The following is a 21377-nucleotide window of genomic DNA, read 5'->3' on the forward strand; positions in this document are numbered from 1 at the left end:
TCTTGTAATAACTGTTTGTTGGATAATACAGTAGCTCAATGTACGGCAAAGTTTTCTTTGTAGACTGCAATTTGGGACCTTCTTGTGAACAAGTGCTAGAACTGTTTTGAAAATACTGGATATTTAGGATCATTTTCATTGTTAATATTGTCAGATCATACTCTCTGTTCTGTGTGTTTTCAAGATCAAACCTCATCCATAGTAGAAAGAACCTGATTTATTCCACACAGAAAATGTATTAATAACAGTCTTTGTAGCATTTAACATATTGTTGGGTTTACTCTTATCGGAAATTAAAAGTACATTTTTAATTGCTTTTTCTGCATGTCAGCCTCATGCTACGTGTATTTATATCATTGTCCATGGAAGACTGTGACAATCAGAATGCGAACCTTTGCATGGTGAGCTCGGTCATCGCTGGCTAATGCCAGATTTCTGACATTAGGTCAAGAGGTTTATAGAAAGCTTGGTCAGTGATCAGGACAATGAAGCACATATCTTGGGTTTCCGATTTTAGGTTTTCACTGCTCAACACAGACAGAACACCCCAGATAGATGGATAGTAAAACACAAGAGACTGTTACTAGTTTGTGGGTACATAGTTCTAATTATACAACCACTCATTTATTTTTTAGGGTTACTGACATTTCCTCTGTGTCGGCAGAGGGATAACATGCTCAGCTAATGCTTGACAAAAAAAAAAAAAAAAATCTGCTGTTTTTCTATAATCCCATCTGAGCGTGGAAAGAAGAAAAAGATTCCAAATCTCTGTTTTCTGTCACCGTTCTTATTGGAGAGATGAAAAGTAGAAGCTCATAGCATTGAATTAGGAGCAGACGCAGCTCCTGATAGGTAAATCATTCTCTTTCCAGGCAGGCGTGCCTAATAGGTAGTGTGTTTGAGTCCTGTGATGGAACACAGAATATAAATACAGGAAATATGGGATAAAAAAAACTATTTACTTTACAACACGTGGGAATACGTCAACACCTAACTTCACATTTCTGCAATATTTTCCCAGACAACACCACAAAGGCTGACCTCATATATATAATAAACCCGCAAGGCTTTTCTACTACATAGTTATTTACCGCTGTTTGTATGTATGCATGTATGTATGTATATATATATTAAAGTTTTTGATCAAACAGCCAACTTCCCAAGCACTTATTTCCTTAAAGGCCTATACAGACACCTAAGAATATCAGTAAATGAACAGCATAAAATATGTTGATATTATTTGAATAGTAAAAAGTATCAGTGCAAAGATTATGTGTGAAAACCTGAAGTACTCTACTGTAGCACTTTATTTTGCTACTCTATACTTTATTGATCATTTCCATCATACAGTTGTCCAGATGTAAATGATCTATTGATTGCTAGTGGTATGTGTCTCCATGTCTGGCATGACTAATAAAATATTACAGCCAGAGTATTTATGTGTGCATAAAAAAAGCAATCAATACAGGGCATTAACGTACACATGTAAATCACACTGGAGCGGTGCATTGGAGAAAATCTGCTTCCCAAAGGTCATCTTACAGTGAAAAAGCCAGGGTGGAATGTGCAAAGTTAAAAACACAGAAACTTAGGTGAAAAGTGTATTTTTCCATTGAAGTATTTCTTGATTCTGAATCTGAAAAGATGTTTCTAGAAACAGCCTTCAATAAAACAGCAAATCGGGAAGTTAAAATAGCATATAATATAACCTAGCCTAGATTAGGCTACCCTCAACACCTTCTGTAAAAGAATGGCAGCATAGAGTTTTAAATATACTGCAGAGATGCAATAGATAGCAATTAAGTCTGTAGTGCTGGCAAGTGAAGGCATAGAGACAGGCTTGATCCTTATACTCCCCCCACAATGCATGGTATTATGTAGTTAGCAATGCCTTTCTCAGTGGGTGAACATGCATCTGTGTGTTTACATTGTGCATTACTTCAGATATATCGTATAGTAGACCAACTGACCAAATACACTGCTAACAAAAAGGAAAAAAAGAGCCCTATAAGGTGATATTCAATTATAAATCAGGTAAACTGAGACAAAGAATATTTAATTTCATTGCCATTTACAGAAGAATAATTTAGTAACTGTCTGCCTCAACAGCTTGGAGCAGCCACTATCAGCCGTCTATCAGCCAGTGATCTGACACTAAACCAGGGTTAAAATGGATACTGCAAAAACATAGGGAGGAAGGCCATTTAATCCATAGCTTACTATGGATTAGACTGCACCAGAGGCAGGATCCTGTACACCTGCTCGCAAGTCCTTTACTGTGACAAAGAAAACAGAAGCTAATTGACAGATGTGGAAGCGTGCTTCCGAGTGCTCACCCCCTGTATGTGCGAAATCGAGGAGGGGATGGTGGCTGAGTGGGGATGTTTGGTTAGGTGGCAGCGGTTTAGCTAGCTGTTCCCTACTGTAGTCTCAACAAGCACCTCACTGGTCAGGCTGTGGGTGGCCCAAGTTTGTATTCGCAGCTGCCCATGACACACAAGTCCTGCAGAGTGCACCAAACCCTGCCGAAACACAACTAATAACTATTCCCTCAATCCACTCCCACACCCCCTTGCCACCCAAACACACTTCTTTTCTGGCCACAGTTATTTCCAATTGAATGGCTCTTGGGTAATTAAGCCATACATCAACTGGGACGACAGGTTGTCACAGTCTGTTTTATGCTAAATCTGCTTGGAAAGATCTTTTTTTGTGTTTAATTTACAGGAGCAAGGTTATCAGGCTATAGGAGATGACAACATATTTGTGAACTGCTGGCAAAATGCTGCATGTTCTGCAATAGCAATTGTCTCTATTTTAGCACAGCAGAGCGTTAAAGCCGAATTCAAATTATGTAATTATTGAGAAACTAGTATAGAGAATAGCTTATAAACATCACTAAACACATCCAATCAGGTTTGGCGCATATGACGGAATCTGTTCTTGCATTTACAGTAAGTGTAATTCCATGAACTAAGCCCCTAACTGAATGGGTTTATTCAATACCAAAAAGCCATCACTCTCGTTATTTCCCTGATCTATGGGGTATTTGATTAAACTTTCCAGATGGGAGGTATAAATGTGTTTTAAATTAAGGTGTTTTTTTTGTTTTGTTTTGTTTTTTTTGTTTTGTTTTTAGTAGTACTTCAATTTTATTAAGTTTTATTAAATAGCTCCATAAAACAGGGAAATAATGGCTGGGGAAAGAGATTCTACCCCTTAGTCATAGCACGCAGCTCATAACTGTTAGGTGATGGATGTTTTTTGCATTCAAGGCAAGACTTGCATAACGTTTGACAAAGAGCACCCAACTTCATCAAAGCTATTTTAGAAGTTAGAGGTCTTCATGGGTCCAGGTGGACCCGAGGAACCGAGACCAGACCCGAACCACAACGGGTAGAAAATTGTTAACACTCGGGTTAGATCAGGTATATTCAATTAATGTTAACATCTTACAGTGTATCCCAACTGAAACAAAAACACATAGGAAATGTGAAAAAATGTCAAGTTATCAAAAGAGCCCAGCCATTTAAAGCGGAGATATCAAAAAAACAAACCAAGTTTCAAGAAATCATTGTGACAGCCTTGCCCAGGACAAAGCAAACAGGCACAACTGTAAAACAAAAATGGGGGCCAAGGTGCCCCAATTGTTTCTTCTAACTTAGCTTGTGTTTTTGATACAAGTTATAAGAAACAATTGCGGAAACCTTGGCCCCCATTGTTTTACAGTTGTGTTTTTGATATCTCCACTTCAAATGCTGAGCAAAATTAAAGCATTTTCATTTCGGCTTTATATTGTTAAGGTTTTCACACGTGGCAAAACTGTCCTACAATTATATGATACTGTGATCATTCCACTGTGTTATGCCGTGAACCACAGCTAAGTTTTAAAACTGAAAGACAGCAAATGCTTATTGTAAAAGTTTACGGGTACTTGAAAATTAAGGGCTATAGAACAATAAATACTGTAACTGACTGGAAGGCCTTCTTTGTTGTTCTCCAAGTTGCTGCAGTGACACTGTAGATGCTATAACAAGTTACTGTAAATGAGATACTGTTTTAGCAGACAAATTTAATTAAGTAAACTACTTTTGCCAGTAGTTCAGTGAAAATGATGCAATTGTACCGACACTGAGATCAATGTATTTATACATTTAAGTGTGACCTTCAGATGGTAAAAACAAGCACGGTGTTCCAAGTACTGTATATGGTTAATATAGACAAGAAAGAACAAACCATTTTGCCACATTGGTACAGTCCTGTTACGCTGTATTGTTTCAGTTCTAGTGTGGCATTGTGACATACTGTAAACACGGAAGTCTGAACAGCGTCAAAATCTATATCAAATTCTAGTGATATTCCAAAAAATTAGCCTCACATGCAATATACAGAAATGACAGAATGATATATTCATATTTTACATAACTAAAAACTATCTCAGAGTTTATCTCCCAGTCATGTCTGTGTGAAACAAACAGTAGTCCACAGTTTGAGTAAAACCTTATGGTGTCGGGTCAGTTTGCTAAAACTACCAGCAAAAACACTTTTGTTTTCTGGTTCACAGCTGTAACGGAAATAATACTTAATCTACTACTTACAAATACGTCTTTCAGGACTTTCTCATAAGAGAAATGCAGGGTGTGGCTGTCTGCAGGATCTTTGGAGAGATCAAAACTGTAGTTGTTAGTTTGCTTTCCTCCAGCAGTCAGAGCCTGACAGAGCTCATCAACATAAATGTCTCTCTTCATTTCCATTTCTTGGGCTTCTTTTGAAACCTCTTCTTCAGACACTGGTATTGACAATAAAAATAAAAAGAGAATTCAATCACACGCTAGCACAGGTTCATACATGCAATTGAGAGGGGGGGGGGGTTGATCTTGGTGTTTTGTCTTAAATCAAGTCGATAAAATTGGTTAATTTCATATTTCTTTTAGTCTCACATGAAACGGAATTACAGCACGGTTCCCAACCTTTTTTCCCCAATGTAGGGACCACCTAGGTGTGTGGATTTTCCCCACGGACCACTTTTCACAACAGCATTTTGAAACTAATTTGTATGTGTATAAGTACAAGTAGAATATAAAATATTTATATAACATACCTAACTTAAAGAGATTCCTGGGCTTGAACGCTACCAGGTCAGCATGGAATGTTGTCACTGTGTGCATTGAAAGTAACTGATGGCAAAGTTATTTTTTTTCGCATTCTGAATGCTTTGTAGATAAATGGCATCTCAATTTTGCAGGATTAAGAGTTTTTTGTTTGACAAAACCTCCTAACAAATAATGCACTGAGGCTCGGGTCATCATCGGATCCAGTAAATGTAAACATGTGCGGTATGTACAACCGTTACCTCGAGTAGTAAATTAATCTATCCATTTCTAATGCAATTTATAACACTCACTGATCACCAACTTCGATCAACGTACATACAAAAAACACAGGATCACGAAGATGAGATGGGTGGGAAGCAATCTGAAAAACTTAAAAATGATTGGAGAGTGTACAGAATGTTACTTACCACATCTAGTGGGCTGTAATGTGTAAATTAAACGGAATTGGTTGCACACAGTCTATAGGATGTGTAGCATTTTTGTTAAATACGATAGCGTCAAGAACAGACAGCACACATTATTTCCAGAAGCAGTGCTAACAGAATGTATTTTTGGCATACAGTCTTGTGACAAATTAAACCTGGCTGAATTCCAGTGACCGTGGGTTCCTAGAGGGCGAAGCACAACTGGTCGAGTGCCGCCCAGGCAGGGAGGGATTAGGTCGTGTTGTCCTCTGGCACTATACAGTGCCGAGAAAGTTGGTGAACCCCTTAGGATTTTCACATATTTCAAACCTAAAATGTTATTAGATCTTAATCTAAGTCCTAATAATAAAGATAACCTGATTAAAGAAATTACACAAAAAGATGATGTAACATCTTTTTCAACATTTATTTATCCACAAAGGATTCAACATTCAATATCCATGTGTGAAAAAGTATGTGAACCTTTAGATTCAGTAACTGGTGTCACCCCCTTCAGCAGCAATGACTTCAACAAAGCATTCCCTGTAACTTTTGGTCAGTATCTCACATGGGTTTTGAGGAATTTTGGCCCATTACTCCTTACAGAACTGTTTCAACTTGTTGACATTTGAGGGCTTCCTTGCATGGGCAGCTCTCTTCAGGTCCTGCCACAACATTTCGATGGGGTTTAGGTCTGGACTTTGACTTGCCATTCTAAAATGAAAAATGTCTTTTTCTGCAGCCATTCTTTTGTAGATCTGCTTGTATGTTTAGGATCATTGTCTTGTTGCATGACCCGACCCACTTTCGGTTCAGCTTCAGCTCACGGACGGATGGCCTGACAGTCTCCTTCAGAATCTTTTGATATATTGCAGAATTCATGGTTGTGTCAATGATGGCAAGCCGTCCAGGTCCTGAGGCAGCAAAGCGCCACAAACTATCACAATCTCACCACCATGCTTGACGGTTGGGATGAGGTTCTTCTGTTCGAACGCAGTGTTTGGTTTTTGTCAAACAAAGCTTCTCATTGGAGGCCAAAAAGTTCTAACTTTGACTCTTCTGTCCAGAGAACATTGTTCCAGAAGTCTTGTGGATCATCTATATGTGCTCTGGCGAACTTCAGACAGGCAGCAATGTTCTTTTTAGAGAGCAGTGGTTTCCTCCTGACTATCCTTCCATGAACACCATTCTTGTTCAGTCTTTTTCTGAAAATTGAGTCATGAACACTCACATTGTCCAAGGCAAGAGTGGTCTGCAGATCCTTGGATGTTACTCTGGGGTTTTTTGTGACTTTCTTGATCATTTTCCGGTTTGCTCTTGGAAAGATTTTGGTAGACTATCTGTCTGACAGTGGATTGGTGGAGCCCCAAATCCTTAGAAATCGTTTTGTAACCCTTTCTAGACTGATGAGCATGAATAGGTCCTCAGAGATTTCTTTTGATCGTGGCATGACGTGTTTCCACACACCTGTATGGTGAAGACCAAACTCACCTCTGGCAACACTGTAGCATATATATTGTTGGAAATGAAAAGTATTAAAATTGTGGTTTTCGTGGGTTTTTTTTTTTTTTGTTTTGTTATTTAGTTATTCAAACAGAGTTAGGAATATTCAATGCAGGGCGAAAAGGCTAGGACAGCCAGATTAGTGTTTTTTTGTTTGTTTTTTCCATAAATTCAGTGGATACAAGCTGTAGAATGAGCATAGATTAGAAAGCAGTGCACTTACATGAACGCAAGACGTAGTTTTTTTTTTTTTAATAATTCTTGCAAAAAAAAAAAAAATCTGTAATTTTGACAAGACAAACATGACTTCATAAAGTGCAAGTTATTTAGTTAGTATTTATTTCACATTTGAAGCTTTTTCAGTTAAAGGTGGCTTTGATGGCAATGCTTGGTATTGCATTAAAGGGAGCTGTAATATATGTGGGCAATAAGGCCCGACAGGGTGTCCATACATGTCGAATATACGGACACCTCAGGTGCAGCACGAGACGAAGTCAAGTATACTCAACATTATTGCATTTATAATCCAGGTCAAACAGTGGATTTTACGGGCAAAAAATATTTGCACATACGCTAGTCAAATCGGCATGTCTACTTACTGATTTTGGGGTTTTGTTGCTGGTAACTGGTCACTCAGTTTGACAGTTACTGTACATCTAACTGTAAACAAGATGGCTACCAGTACTTTAAATTCTGTGAGGCAGCGCAATGATTTCAAATATGTGACAAGGCTCCAACTGTCCATATACATCCAATATACGGACAGCTGGAACATTGCTAGACCAATCACACTGCTTGTTTCACACTCCACTGTCAGCCCTGGATTATAAATTCATTTATAAACACACACATGATAAAAGAAAACAGATAAAGGGGGAAAATACACACTACATACATATCTTATATATCATATTGTAAAAAAAGGCTATTTGTTGTGTTGCTTAGTAATATTAGTAGCACAACGAGTGATTGTGTAGAAATTGTTTTTTGCAAGAATTGCATAACTGAATTTTAAGAGTTGAAATAGCGGAAAACAGGTTGGGAACCAGTTCCTTAATGAAATTAGACCCCTATTATGTGCAGTTGAGTGTATATGATTTCTTAAATAATTACTATAATAATATATATAATAATTATAAACCCTTATTAAAATCCTTTTGTATTGCATAAAAGAGAACTTGAACTGATGAATATAGCTACTGTACAATCAATGCTTGTTTCAATGTACTTCAAGATGTGCAGAATCAATTAGTCAGTTACAGCTGTTCACATACTGTATTACATGAGATTCAAGGATTATAGCAAGAGCCAAAGTCGAGTGTTTCAATCACCACCACATACCCTTAGGCCCAACATCGTGACCCAACAGGTGCACTTCATCGCAATGTAATCATGACTTTCAATGTTGTAAGATGAGCAGTCATTTGGGTAAAATATACCTCACAAAATCTTATCATAGCAGGTGTATGTTTTTACACACACACTCACACACTTCTGCAAATGTAATAACAGCTTGGATAAAACTGCAACGGATCGCAGGCATGCTTAGTGACGAGGTTGCCTTTCCCATAAACTATCCTTAAAATCACATTTCTGGATCTTTAGGATGCAATGTGAGTGAAACCCCTTAATTCAACAGGATTACCTTCACTTAAAGATCCAGTATCATATCTAAACTTCACAGCGTTGAAATGTACATGCATTATTTTTCAATTCCAAACGACCTTACCTTGTGGAGTTTTTTTGTGCTGATTTTGAGCAATTCCTTTGTGCACTTTCAATTTCAACCGCAGAAATACATTTCCAGCTATTAAAGTGCTGCTTAAAAATATCACTGACTTTTGAAAGACTGCAGGAATCATGACTTACCTGCTTAGTCCAGACCACAGTGGAGTGGCATATACAGGCAAAATAAAATATCAAAAGATACTGCAATGTCTATTCTGCACATACACTAGTCAAAGTGGCAGTTATTACAATGTTGTAACCCTAATAACAATAATAGCAGGGATGTTTAGGGATGTTTTGGTTGATATTTTAATAATTACAGCAGCTTTACCATAAAACATAAGAAATTAATGAATGCATAAATACACAGCATAAGCAAAATGTCGGAATGACTGTTCAGAAAGACCTTCTGCTTGTGAAACAGGCACGACTTGACAACCGAACACTGCTTCTGACCTCAGCTCACAACCACAGAGGTCTTGGCATTTAATTTTCTGTGTATAATTACCATTTATTTAAGCAAGTAGTCTTGAAAACATGTACGTACTTCTGTGTATAATTAGAGATTATGATTAGTGCTTGTGATGACTTTGCCACCTACTGATGGTTTTCATTATTGTATACCAAGCTGCTGTGAACCTACGTTTCTAAATGGACTGCAGGCAGCACACTGAACGCTGTGTGAAACAGCTGGAATTGCATGGAATTCCATAGACAGGCGTCTTACACTTTAACTACACAATTCCAGGTCCATTACACAATCACAATTAGTGCAGGGAAAGTACTGCATTGTTGTGTGTTAAAAGTTACCACACTTTTTTTTATTTATTTTTTAGATTTTGCTTTAACGTTGAAAGTCATCGATCACAACAAAACAATGAGGAATTACTTCTCTTTGTACTTTCTGATGATGATCTGTCTACTGTGTCAACATAGATCTGAAACCATGGTGACTGACTGACAAAAACACAGCCTATGACGGGTGAGCTGCTGAACTGCTCAGCACTCATTGGACCATTTTAAAAGGGGCAGAGCCTTGAATGAGCTTTCTAAATCAAAGAGTCATTTTAAAGCGATATGGCTCATGAGCTATCCTATGGTCAGTTCTGATCTAAAGAACATCACTTTTTCTGACGACAAAGATTTTAAAATGTATACAAAAGAAAATATTTAGTAATACCAACCAGCAAATTGAATCTTTCAAACTGTGCCTTAATGTTCCTCATAATGTTAGCATGTGTTAGAGATGAGCCAGGAGTTCAATGTTACCTTTCCCACGCCAAACTGACTGTCCATCACACAAATCCACACTGAAACCTGACCCAAGATCCTCTTCCCAGGTTACTCTCAGGAAATAGATTTTCCCTGGTTCCGATGAAACTTCAATCCTGCGCAAGCTTGTGTCCATTCTAAAACAAATAAAAAAGAATCTGGATTTAAAAAGAATCACCCTATGGCAGCACTGCTGGAATTGTACATTACATCTTTATATTGAGAATAACAGATGTGTTAAGCAAAGACAAAACACTGGACCACTGTAACTGGCAGGTCAAACCCCTCTCTTTCAAATAGCATATCAGTTATCTTACATAATGCACTTTTCTTCTTGTTTAAGGGTGTTGAAGAAATCACCTTAACGCACTTAAATTAGTATGTTAAATGTGATCTCAAGTGAATAAAAACCTTTGTATTTATAGGATTCATAATGACCTTTTTATTTTATGTTGCATGTTCCCATCTGTTTATATATGGTGTGTGTGTTGTTTTAATTGTTATTTTTTTTTTACATTTTGACCACTTTTTTAAACTTTTAAATTGCACTCTCTGCCACAAGATGGCTTCCCCTGTACCTGCATTGACCTCTCAGATTAACATTTCCCATCATCCTCCTGCTCACTGGTAAATCAATCTCATGTTACATATGTGATCAGGAGGATGTAGTTCTGAGAGAATGGAGTTCTGAGAGGTCCATGCGGGTACATGTGAAGCCATCTCGAGGTAGGGAGTGCAATTTAAAAGTTTAAAAAGTGGTCAAAATGTAAATAAAATTATAATTAAAACAATACACACACCTTACATAAACAGTTGTAGCAACACATGGGAACATGTAACACAGTAAAATAAAAAGGTTCTTATCTACCCTTTAGCCTGTTTGTTAAGAGAAAACTAACATTTGCTTTATATGAGACCACAAAAACATACACAATGAGACCAATATTTTGGACCCTGAAAATACTGAATGGCCTGGTATCGCAGTCTGGCTGCATTACTTTTAAATGACTTATTCCTTGTAAAGAAAGACGGCCGGAGTGGGGGACGTCCGACCAGAAACAGGAAAAATAAACAAAGAGAGAGGTGGAGTTTGGTGGAGCTGAGCAAATGCTTTCGCTCAGCATTTAATAAATAAACAGAACAGAAAATACAAATGTTGTAACAAACAAAAATACAAGGACACGGCACATTCACCAAAACAAAAGAGACAAACAAAACGGACTAACACTACACAAAACACAGTGAGCAGATATTTTAAATACGATTATTCCTATCACAATTATTACCTCCGTCTCCAATCCCGTTCTCTGTTCATCGAACACACAACCCCGTGAGTAGTTTTTCGAGATTTACGATTATATTGTAAATGCAGTATAATCGTAAGTCTCGAAAAACTACCCACTTCTAAATCTTTTGTAGTCATTTTTGTATTACTTTAGTATAAATACATGTTAATTTGGATTCATATGTTGTTTTTTCTGACTTTATGTGAACGAAAAGACACATATTTGCCCGTTTTCCCATTGGAAATAGTGATATTTTGAAATATCACTGTCCTGGTCACAAAAGCAAAGTTTGTGGGGAATAATAGCCATTTTCTATACTTTTGAGGCATAAGCAGTTAGGAAATAACACTTACTACCCAGGAACAAAAATTTTGTTACATAGTGTAATCAACACAAGATGTCATTGGCTCTAAAGATGGGATGCCAAATAAACTAGTCTGTGGCACTGATAGGGGTAGGCTGCAATAAAATCCTTCTGCCATACACTAGATTAAGTCGTCATCACTCTCAGTATTAGCTCCATGTAGGTCTATTGCAGGTGCCTCTCCTTGTACTGTACGGTACTGTATGTGGGTGGCACAAAGACATCATTAACAACTGAAGTTATCCCACAGCTGCCTTTCCACGACTACAGTATCTGGCTATGCATCTTCCTCCTCAGTGTAAAAAAATGAACATGACATTGCCAGTATATTCAGAGTAACTATACACAACTTCACATCTATCCTGTAGTCCCCTAAGAAATACTTTGGAATGTAAAGAAAACACACACAAAACAGCTCCTGTTACATGATCTAAGAACAGTAACAATAATACACATTCACAAAGGTGATTTAAAATTAATAGCATGGTTCATAGTTTGACAGTGATCCCTTAGGTAGACAATGCCAGGCCTTAAGGATTTTGGAAGATTAATCTTTAACCTCATAAAAAAGATGACACTGACTTACTACTCAAGAAACCCTTTTAAATTACCCATCTGCAGTATTTACCTTGCATCAAATATTCTGGGAAGGTTATTTAAATTAAATTTCTAAATTAACACAATTTTAAAGTTACCAAGGCAGAAACGAGCATTTCAGAGAGCACATGCATCATTTGTATTACAGATTCTCAGGAATGACCACTGATCAGGATAAAGTACCTCATTTGCATTGAATTTGTTTGACAAACTAGTAGTGCTGATTGTCCACAGGGATCAACATCACCAGTCTCGCAAGACAAATCTTCCTTTTCGTCAATCTGTCGGAACAAGCCATTTATAAAGTTGTCAGGTTAAGCAAGACACAACTGGGGCTAGCTTGCCCCACACACAGCCCATTGTTTTAAATAATCTTTTCATAAAAATACATTTAAAAATCCAGCAAATGTGAAAGTTATTTTTATTTATCATTAAAATAATCAAAAGCATGATTGAAAGCAGAATATTATAGTATTGTTATGCTTTACCTGAGCTAAAGCAGCCAAAACCATGCTATCAGTAAACAACTGATTGACCCTTCAAAAAAACTCTTAGAAAACAGACACTGAAAACAACAAAATGTCAAATTATATTTCACCAACAAAAAATAATAATAAATTACAACTTCTCTTTTGGCCAGCCAATAATAGTGCAGATTTCATATAAACATCTTGTCTATTACAAAGGCAGACACAAAGACTGATTTCAGCCATTCTTCATAAGCACCTTAATGACAGCCTGACTTCCTGTGTGGTTAATAGAGTCAAATGCAGAGTATCTACTAAGTAAGCAGTAGGTTCATGAGTACAAGCTGAGAAAAACAAAATCCCTCCATCTGCATGCAACGTCCCCTTTCCGCAGCTCTGAACGTGACCCTCTGCTGAAATTAATTCAGCTTTTTTTTATTATTATTATTTGTCAGTGGTCTGCATTTTTTATGTTAATCACACACTGCAAGCGAATAAATCAACACATCTAAACAACCTTTTTGGTAAAATTAGCTTTGCTGATTTTGTTTAGTGAAGTTTTAATACTGTAATTTTAAGGCAGAGCAATAGAGTTTGTAAGAAATAATCTTAACATGCACAACCCTTCCACCTTTCAACGGACTGATTTTACAAGATTAAGAATGTACAGAGCAGAGATATCTAACAGATACATAGGCGCTTAAAGTGAAAATTCATGAATTTGTAAATCATATCAGCCTGTGCCTCATAACTTATTTGACTGATGATTAAAGTAATAAAATACTAAAATATGTACATCCAAAAGGTAAGAACTCAAAGTTCTTACCAAAAGTAAAGCAGGAACAACTCACTGTATTATACTGTACAATGCTGTCTGTACATGAACATCAAGTGTTAATCTTTGCACTTTAAAGTCTTTAAAATAAAGGTACATTGGACTAAATAACATAATTGCATAACATAATGTGAAATGTACTATCCCACGCAATGTGACCCAATACAGAATGGGTTGTCACACTGGCTTGGGGTGTAGGACCTGAGATCCTGTAGAGTATACCTGTTCAAAACAGACCAGAAACTAAAAATCCCAACTACCTTTATACTCCAATTCTGTAACATTACTTTGTATTCATATAGTTGTCAGGCAAGGTTAATTTGTGCAGGACAAAAGGAACACTTTGTGGTGACCCCATATGTTTTTAAGTACTGTATAAAGGAACTGATTACTTCTTGGACTTTTAATTCACAAGAAATAGAAGCACAGCTTTAATATTAAGTATGTTTTGTGTTTTAATTTACATTCAGCTAATCATGCAACATAAAAAAAAAAAACTAAAACAGCCTGCTAAAAAGGAAGGTTGAAAATCAGTACACTAGTGAAAATCAACAGGTGATTATTCTCTACAATCTTCTATATCTAATGTTACCTTTCTCAGCAGTGACCCAAGTTAACACACTCTCATCAATACCTCCTGGCCTGTCAACTTAGATTTACATTTCTACAATACTGTGTTCAATTATCTGAAAAGAACAAGTCCATAAGTCATGCTGTCTGCAGTGATTAGAAACCTCATGATTACACACCATAGCATTGTGAGGTCAGTAACTATGGTATAGTTAAGATACTGGGCATTCTCTACATGTTCTCCCCTTGTAACCAGTATTTACCTACAGGCTAAGCCGTTACAGAAAGCACTTCAAAAGAACCAAGAGGGCTATGTCTTTGGAAATTAGTAATTGGAAGATGACCTACACACCTTTTTTGCAGTCCCAGCTCAATCCTGTAGTGCATTCTCATGTATGTTTCTCTATCTTGCAGAAAATATGACTGTGTATACTGTACTTATGAATGTGTGTAATTATAAGCACACTGCAGAAGTGGAGATACCTTATAATTACTGTAGATCATCTAGATCAGGAACAGTATTTTAGCATTAGAAGGCATACAGAAAAAGGAAGAAGAAAGAAAAGACGGAATAATTGAAAAAGACTGTATAAAGTCAGAAACAAATATTTAAGATCTGTATCACCATGTTCCCATTCTGTAAGTGTAACATGCTATTGTAGTTGCCCTTGTGCAATCAAAATACCTAAGTACAGTGGTTTGTAATTGCCACTGAAGATCATGTGGTAAGGGAATGTACAGAAAGTGTAGAATTTTAGTGTTGACTTAAACGTCAAATCGTCCTGTGAAACCAGGACCATATATATATATATATATATATATATATATATATATATATATATATATATATATATATAGATATAGATATAATATATAGATATATATATGCAAGGTGGACCTAACACCTGTGTAGTTCAATAAAAAGAAAGAAAAAATCCACTATACAAACATTGGTATTTTTTCTCCATTAAAAAAAGCATTTTGTTTTTATAGATAAAAAATGAGTCTTCCAAGAGTATTATAAACCTGAAAACATTACAGCCGCAACAAAGAACCAACAGAATCAGCAAGAAAAAGACCACACAACCTGACACTTAAACATAGGAAGTGCCAGCAGAGATAATGTTCTGCATCCGCCTGTGCAGTCTCTTCAGATATTGCTATAAGTGACTGAGTTGAAGCATCACTCACATCAAGCGCAACATTGCACGAGAGTGAAGTGAGAGATTTGTATTTTATCAGCCCTTTCTCCTAAAGAGCCCACACCAATACAAAACAACCTCTTTCCTTTAGAGCTGACTGAGAGGAGTGGTCCTACCGAGATGACTTCTGTTTGTTTATTTAATTGAAAAATGTCTACAGGAAAACCTCTGGAGAAGCTTGACGGCACTGTAAAGAGAGTCAGGTGCTAGACTGCACTGTACGAACTTTATACAGGGCACAAATGCATGAGGTAGTTTGAAAAACAACATCTGAGAATAGAACTATATCACTGTAAGGCCATAAAAAGGCAAATCTGAAAGTTACCCAGTTTCAATTTGCCTTTAAAAAAAAAAAAAAAAAAAAAAAAAAAAAGGGCAAACAAGCACAAATTACAAAAATGTCTATTTGGTGTTTCATATGAGCACCTAACATTAGAATTTTGTAAATGTATTCAATCTCTCATATGGTTGGATAACAAAGCAGACATTCTACAACAGCCATCTCAAACTGGGGCAATTGTCTAAGCTTATTTTGCAAATCAACACAGAATTAATGTATAAAAAGTATTTTTCACTGTTTTGGTGAGAGACTGACCTATGTTAACAATCAGCAAACATTAGACATGTACTTTCATGTTTGCCACTTGCCTTCCTCAGTTTTCATTTTGTGGATCCCCATTCTAAAGAAAATGGTGTTCCCCAAACAGAAAAATATAAGGAGAACCAAAATTATACAGTATATTTAGCTTTAAACCAAATATATAAGGCATGTTCCCCTTAATACTTCCAGGATATTAGAATATCCGTATTTGTATCAGTCATAGAGAATAGGTTTTTAACCCAGTTTATCAAATTATTATTTGGTCATTGCTTTGGTGCTTTGCAGAATGTGTAAACAAAACACACTTTGTACTTGTTTGTATAGCTGTAAACATTCAGAGAACCCTCCTCAGCTCTGTTCACTTAAAATAACAGGTAAAATAACAGAACTACACAACCATGGGAATAACCCTTCTTGTTTGTTTTAATTCCTTTAATTTAATATACTGTAGGGGAACGATTTTCTAAGCAGTAATGTTAAAATCTCTTTTACATCCAGCAAGACTTGTGACTGATGGCTGATCAATATATTTTTCAATAGAAGTACTTATTTTTTTGTAGCTGATAGCTCAATTTTTAAAAATGTGTCTGGAAAAGAGCATAACTATCACCTGTTACCATACCTGAAGTGGACCTTTGAGATAATCCCTGCAATGTTAATAACATACAGTTCTAGTCAAACGTTTACCCCAATGGAAATTTATAATTTCTCAAAAACAAATGATAGGAAAAATCTTTTGTAGCAAATGGTTTGCTTTTGTGGATGAGGAAAGGCAGTTATAAGAAATAGATGTATACAATTATTTATTTCAGCAATTTTTTTAGCAAAACTCAAAAAATGATAATTCAAAAGTATTCAGTCCCTGACAAGGAAAATTAAATTAATAGCTAGTTGAGGCACCTTTAGCAATAATAATCTCATTTAAACAATTAGGATATTTGTCAATGAGCTTTTGGCATGATTCTATCAAGTATACCACACTTTGCTTTGCCTGGCTGAAGATAATGACTGAGATCACTGGATACTGTGCCATAGATGCTTCATAGATATTAATTAGTTTGGCAACAGTCTGTGCACCTGTGTACTGTATGCTTTAGTTTATAGCACAGATAAGAAGGTAAGTACTGCTTATTATTCTGGTATTTTTTGTCAAAAAAACATTTCTGATCCTGTTTTATATAGCCTGAACTCTTATATTAATTCCACGTGGTTTATAGGTTTTAGTCTTCCTGAACAGGCAAGTTAAAACACTATTAAATGCAATGCACTGTAGTGCACTGAGCTGACCCACATATTTGTTAAGTGAAACTATATAGCCCTCTCTCCCTGAGGTTATAGGGAAATCTGCTTTGCTCTGATTTTATTAAGGAAATCTTTATACTTGGTAACAAGCGGAAGGCTTTTGGGAGAAGTCCAACAGAACTTTACTACCACCAATACACAGCAGGGAACTCATAGTGTTGGGTCTATAAGCCATTATAAAAAATAAATACACAATTAAAATTCACCCTGCATCACCCACTTACAGTAACTGTTTCAGCACTAAGTAACTTTACAAAAAGATAACACGGTAACTACAGTAGATTAATGGCTAGATTCTCAAAAAAGAAACACCCAATAAATGTACTAAACAGAAATAAACAACTCATACATTTTCTTTAGAGGCTTATGAGGAAACTTAAGTTGTTTACTATTATTTGTATTACTGTTATAGGTATTTTTTGTCTTTCAGAAAAAATGCACCAATTATTATTTGAAGTAAAGAGCTTTGAGAATATGGACCCAAGTATACTTTTAGTATTTCTAAATTCAGCACTATTGACTGTTAAATAGTTATGGCTGGCACTTCAGAAAGTCATCTTTGGACTATCATGCTGCCTTTATGTTCTTTGAACAATAAAGCTATCCCCAAAACATACATGTGTAGAGGTGCCCGACTGGCTCACCTCGTAGAAGCGCAGGTTTGCATCCTGGCTGTGTGAAGTAGGCCGGTCTTCGCTGGGGACTCTGAAGGAAGCATTGCATTGGCTCTGGCTCTTCCATGGGTTAGGGAGGCAAAACTGTCAGGGACTGTTTCCCTCTTCATCGCGCTACAGCAAACCCTGCTGGCCAGACGCAGTGAGCTCAAAGGCAAACATTGCAGGGCTGGCCATTGTCCGCCAAAGGTCGGTAGTTCACTGATATCCGCTCTCGAGTTCCTGGGTGTTGAACTATACTGGCTTGGTTATGGGATCGGAGGATGCCCACTGAACCTTCAGGTCTCCTAAGCCACATTGGGAATTGCTGCAGTGAAAAGTGATTGGGCATTCCAAATTGGGAGAAAATTCAGGGAAAAATAATAATTGGACACACTAAATAAAAAGAAATAAATGTGCAACGCATTTAACTAGTTGGGACCCCTTGTACGGTATTTGCAATTTATGTTTCTCAATATCGACAGGTATATATTGCAGCAGTATAAGGCCTTCACATAAAAATCTAGTATTTGTTTAATTACAGAAGTCATCAATATCAAACTACTGCAAGCCTAAGACTGTTTAAAGGTGCACCCATCACGGCAGAAATTTGGGGCAGACTACTTCAAAAGAGTGCCATTATCTACAGTAATTGAAAAATGTAATGAAGCACTAAGGTTGACTTTGCGTTAAAATAGCTGCTCTTCCCTGTTGAGGCTACAGGCCATTTGACAAATTAAAACTCTTATGTTATTGGTGTTTGAAATGGACAGGAGAACTGCAGGCTAGCACAGATAAACTGTATGAAAACAATACACTAAAATTACAGCAGGGCTTCATTTGACGCTTTTATTAGGCTTATCAAGGTTTACAATTCAGAGCACATCCCTCCTCAGATTTTGAATGTAATTTCCTTAGCGAGTTGGACACAGCTGACTGCCTTTGGAAAGCCTCCCTGTCCGGCTACTGTGTTGAAATGGGTGGCCCCTGAGCTCCCTTTGTAGACACATAAACAAACAGTCGACCTCTTTCCCAATCATTTGGCTCATTTGTAAAAACAAGCCGGGCTTGTGCTTGGGACACACAGCTTCATTTTCACACTATCTCATTCATTATTTTGCCTCAATAAAAACAACGTGTAATTTGGCCCTCTCCCATCGCCATTGCACTGGAGCCATTAATCTTACTCAGGATGCAAGCGAGCCATATACAGTAGAAACTGAGCCTCTTCTACTTTTATTACAATCTCTGCAGTGTCCCGAGGATGGCTTTTTTAAGGGAAGTTTGACTCGAAATCAATAGTCAGGTCTGTGGCACAGATGTAGGATTGTTTGTATTGTTCCAATGAGATGGTTCCAAGAGCTTTCAATCCCTCAGTACCTCAAATCAAAAAGGCTTTTATATATGTTCTCTAAACCCCTACAAAAGGAGTAATTTAGATGGTCTCTGATAAAAACAATAAAAATGAAAAAGCTTGTTGAAAATGTCATGTACCTTTTATTTTTAAATGATGTATGTACCATGTGTTACAAGGGGAGCCAAAGAGTCTTTTTACTGAAATCATTTTCAAATGCCTCTTGCTTTCATATATGTTCTTGGCAAACAGACAGCACATACAGTTTAAAATCTAAGGAAGGCAACAACATTAGCCTTCTTTCTTTTTTTTTTTTTTTTTACTACCACTTAGAAAAAACAGAGTTTAAATTTCAGGTTTACACAGTAAGAAGATTGTAAGATCAAATTCAACTTTTATGATGTTAACTGCCCTTTTGTCCGCCCTCTGACCTCCCCCTCCCAAAAAAGTACAAAGAATTTAGTAGATTTAAAAGAATTTGCTGGATTTAAATGTTGTTCTAAGGTATACAGCAAGTCATACTATATATATAATTTTTTTTTTTTTTTTTTTTAAATACAAAAAAAAAACCACACACTTTTGGTCTTTTTCAGTTATATTGCACAGCAAGGTAAAGGAAGATTCACTTGTTTCACTGTTTACTTGATAATGCAATTGTATAGGGAAGAGTTACCAGAGCAGAAAATAAAGTCAGGCAGGATCTATCCCAGTTATCAAATCCATACCCAGACCACCTTTATTTATAACAATGAAGTGACACATGAAAGAAAAAAAAAAACTAGGAAAACATTACAAAAGGCAAGCAAACTTAATGTAAATGCCACATCACACTAACACTGATGGACACGGTTGTGTAAACCTGGAATTAGTAACTACAGTAAGAGGGTACAGTGGACTATGTTTTCAGTTCTGTGGTTCAAATAAATATTGATGGGGTTTGCCGATTGCTTGGTGCAGTGATTTATTCTTGGAACAGACACCAAAGAAATGAAAAAGAACATCTTCCAAACTCGTATCCTAATTTAAACCAGGTCTGTGATTTAGCATGGACAAAATAATACAAATGAGGATCTGCTAAAGCCACTACTTACTGAACTAAAAGAAACAGCAACTGAAATTGTTCCTATGATTAAAGACTCTCCCCTACCAGCACACACAAACCTTGTCTTCTCGAACACTCACTTGAATAAGGGACCGGATCTTGACTCAGTGATTTTGTTTGGGATCATTTGAAAAATCAGTCACTAAACATATATCAAATATGTGGAAGGCAGAGATGAAAGGAATCTTCAGCTTAGTCCTTTAAGAAAGTAAGTACTCACTTAATGCACAGTGTTTAAAACAACCCACAGGGGCTATGCTACTCTTGGTACCCATTTAAATGTATTTTGGGGATGGTTTCCAGCGGCCTCCCTTATAACAAAGCTCAGAAGTTATCTTATTTTAAAGATATAAATAGTGCCTCATAAAAAAAGAAAATATGATACAAAAGGTTTACCTTTAGGAGCGCCTGATTGGTATTTATACTAGTACTTTTTCACAAATTCAAAAAGTTAGGCATGCACTATATACATATTTTACATATGAAAAACATGTTCATATTTCTAAGACACAGCAGTTTTATGTATCTTCATTTTTAGACTGTACATACTGTACTTATGAGGGCACAGCATTGCCAAAAACAAACACAAGAACTTCGCATGTTCGACACACCTTAATCCTGCAAACGGCGAGACATTATCTCTTATTGCTTCGAGTGTGGCATATTTGGCTTCCCAAAACATTCGTTACATTTAACACAGCCAACTTGGTGGCTTTCTGTTTACATTCTTCCACAGCTTAACCTCACCAGAAACCATGCAGACAGACAACGTAAGCAGTGCTTCGCCTCCAGCAAATGCATCAATAGAAAATAGAACTGAATTGTTTTTGTTTATATTTACAGTTGTTCACTTGCTGTTAATGTTGATAACGCATCTTACCTTTAAACTGCACAGTCTTCCGGGAGGCAGAGATTCGAACGAATCAAAATGCTCAGAAAAAATCGTCATCAGTTGTGTAGCTTTCTTGCCCAATCGGAAAAATATATATAATTTAATGACTAATAGTTCAGCGCGGACCTACT

General features: G+C 36.7%; 1 protein-coding gene across 3 annotated transcripts in view; it reads right to left on the bottom strand.

Annotated features, from left to right (window-relative positions):
* The window catches only part of LOC121306287 (DNA repair protein XRCC4-like), a 126183-nt gene extending 104923 nt beyond the window's left edge, over positions 1-21260 (bottom strand). For 2 of the 3 annotated variants that reach the window (XM_041238046.1, XM_041238031.1), the window contains exons 1-3: positions 12452-12545; positions 10019-10158; positions 4599-4789 (exon numbers count right to left, since the gene is read on the bottom strand). In XM_041238046.1, the coding sequence (XP_041093980.1) occupies positions 4599-4789; positions 10019-10158; positions 12452-12462 (342 nt within the window). In that variant the 5' untranslated portion in view covers positions 12463-12545. Of the gene's footprint in view, positions 1-4598; positions 4790-10018; positions 10159-12451; positions 12546-21234 lie in introns of those variants that run through there. The other variant, XM_041238039.1, reaches the window with a different exon arrangement.
* Between the last annotated feature and the right edge of the window lie 117 nt (positions 21261-21377).

The sequence above is a fragment of the Polyodon spathula genome, chromosome 2 (genome assembly GCF_017654505.1).
Source record: "Polyodon spathula isolate WHYD16114869_AA chromosome 2, ASM1765450v1, whole genome shotgun sequence".
NCBI lineage: Eukaryota > Metazoa > Chordata > Actinopteri > Acipenseriformes > Polyodontidae > Polyodon > Polyodon spathula.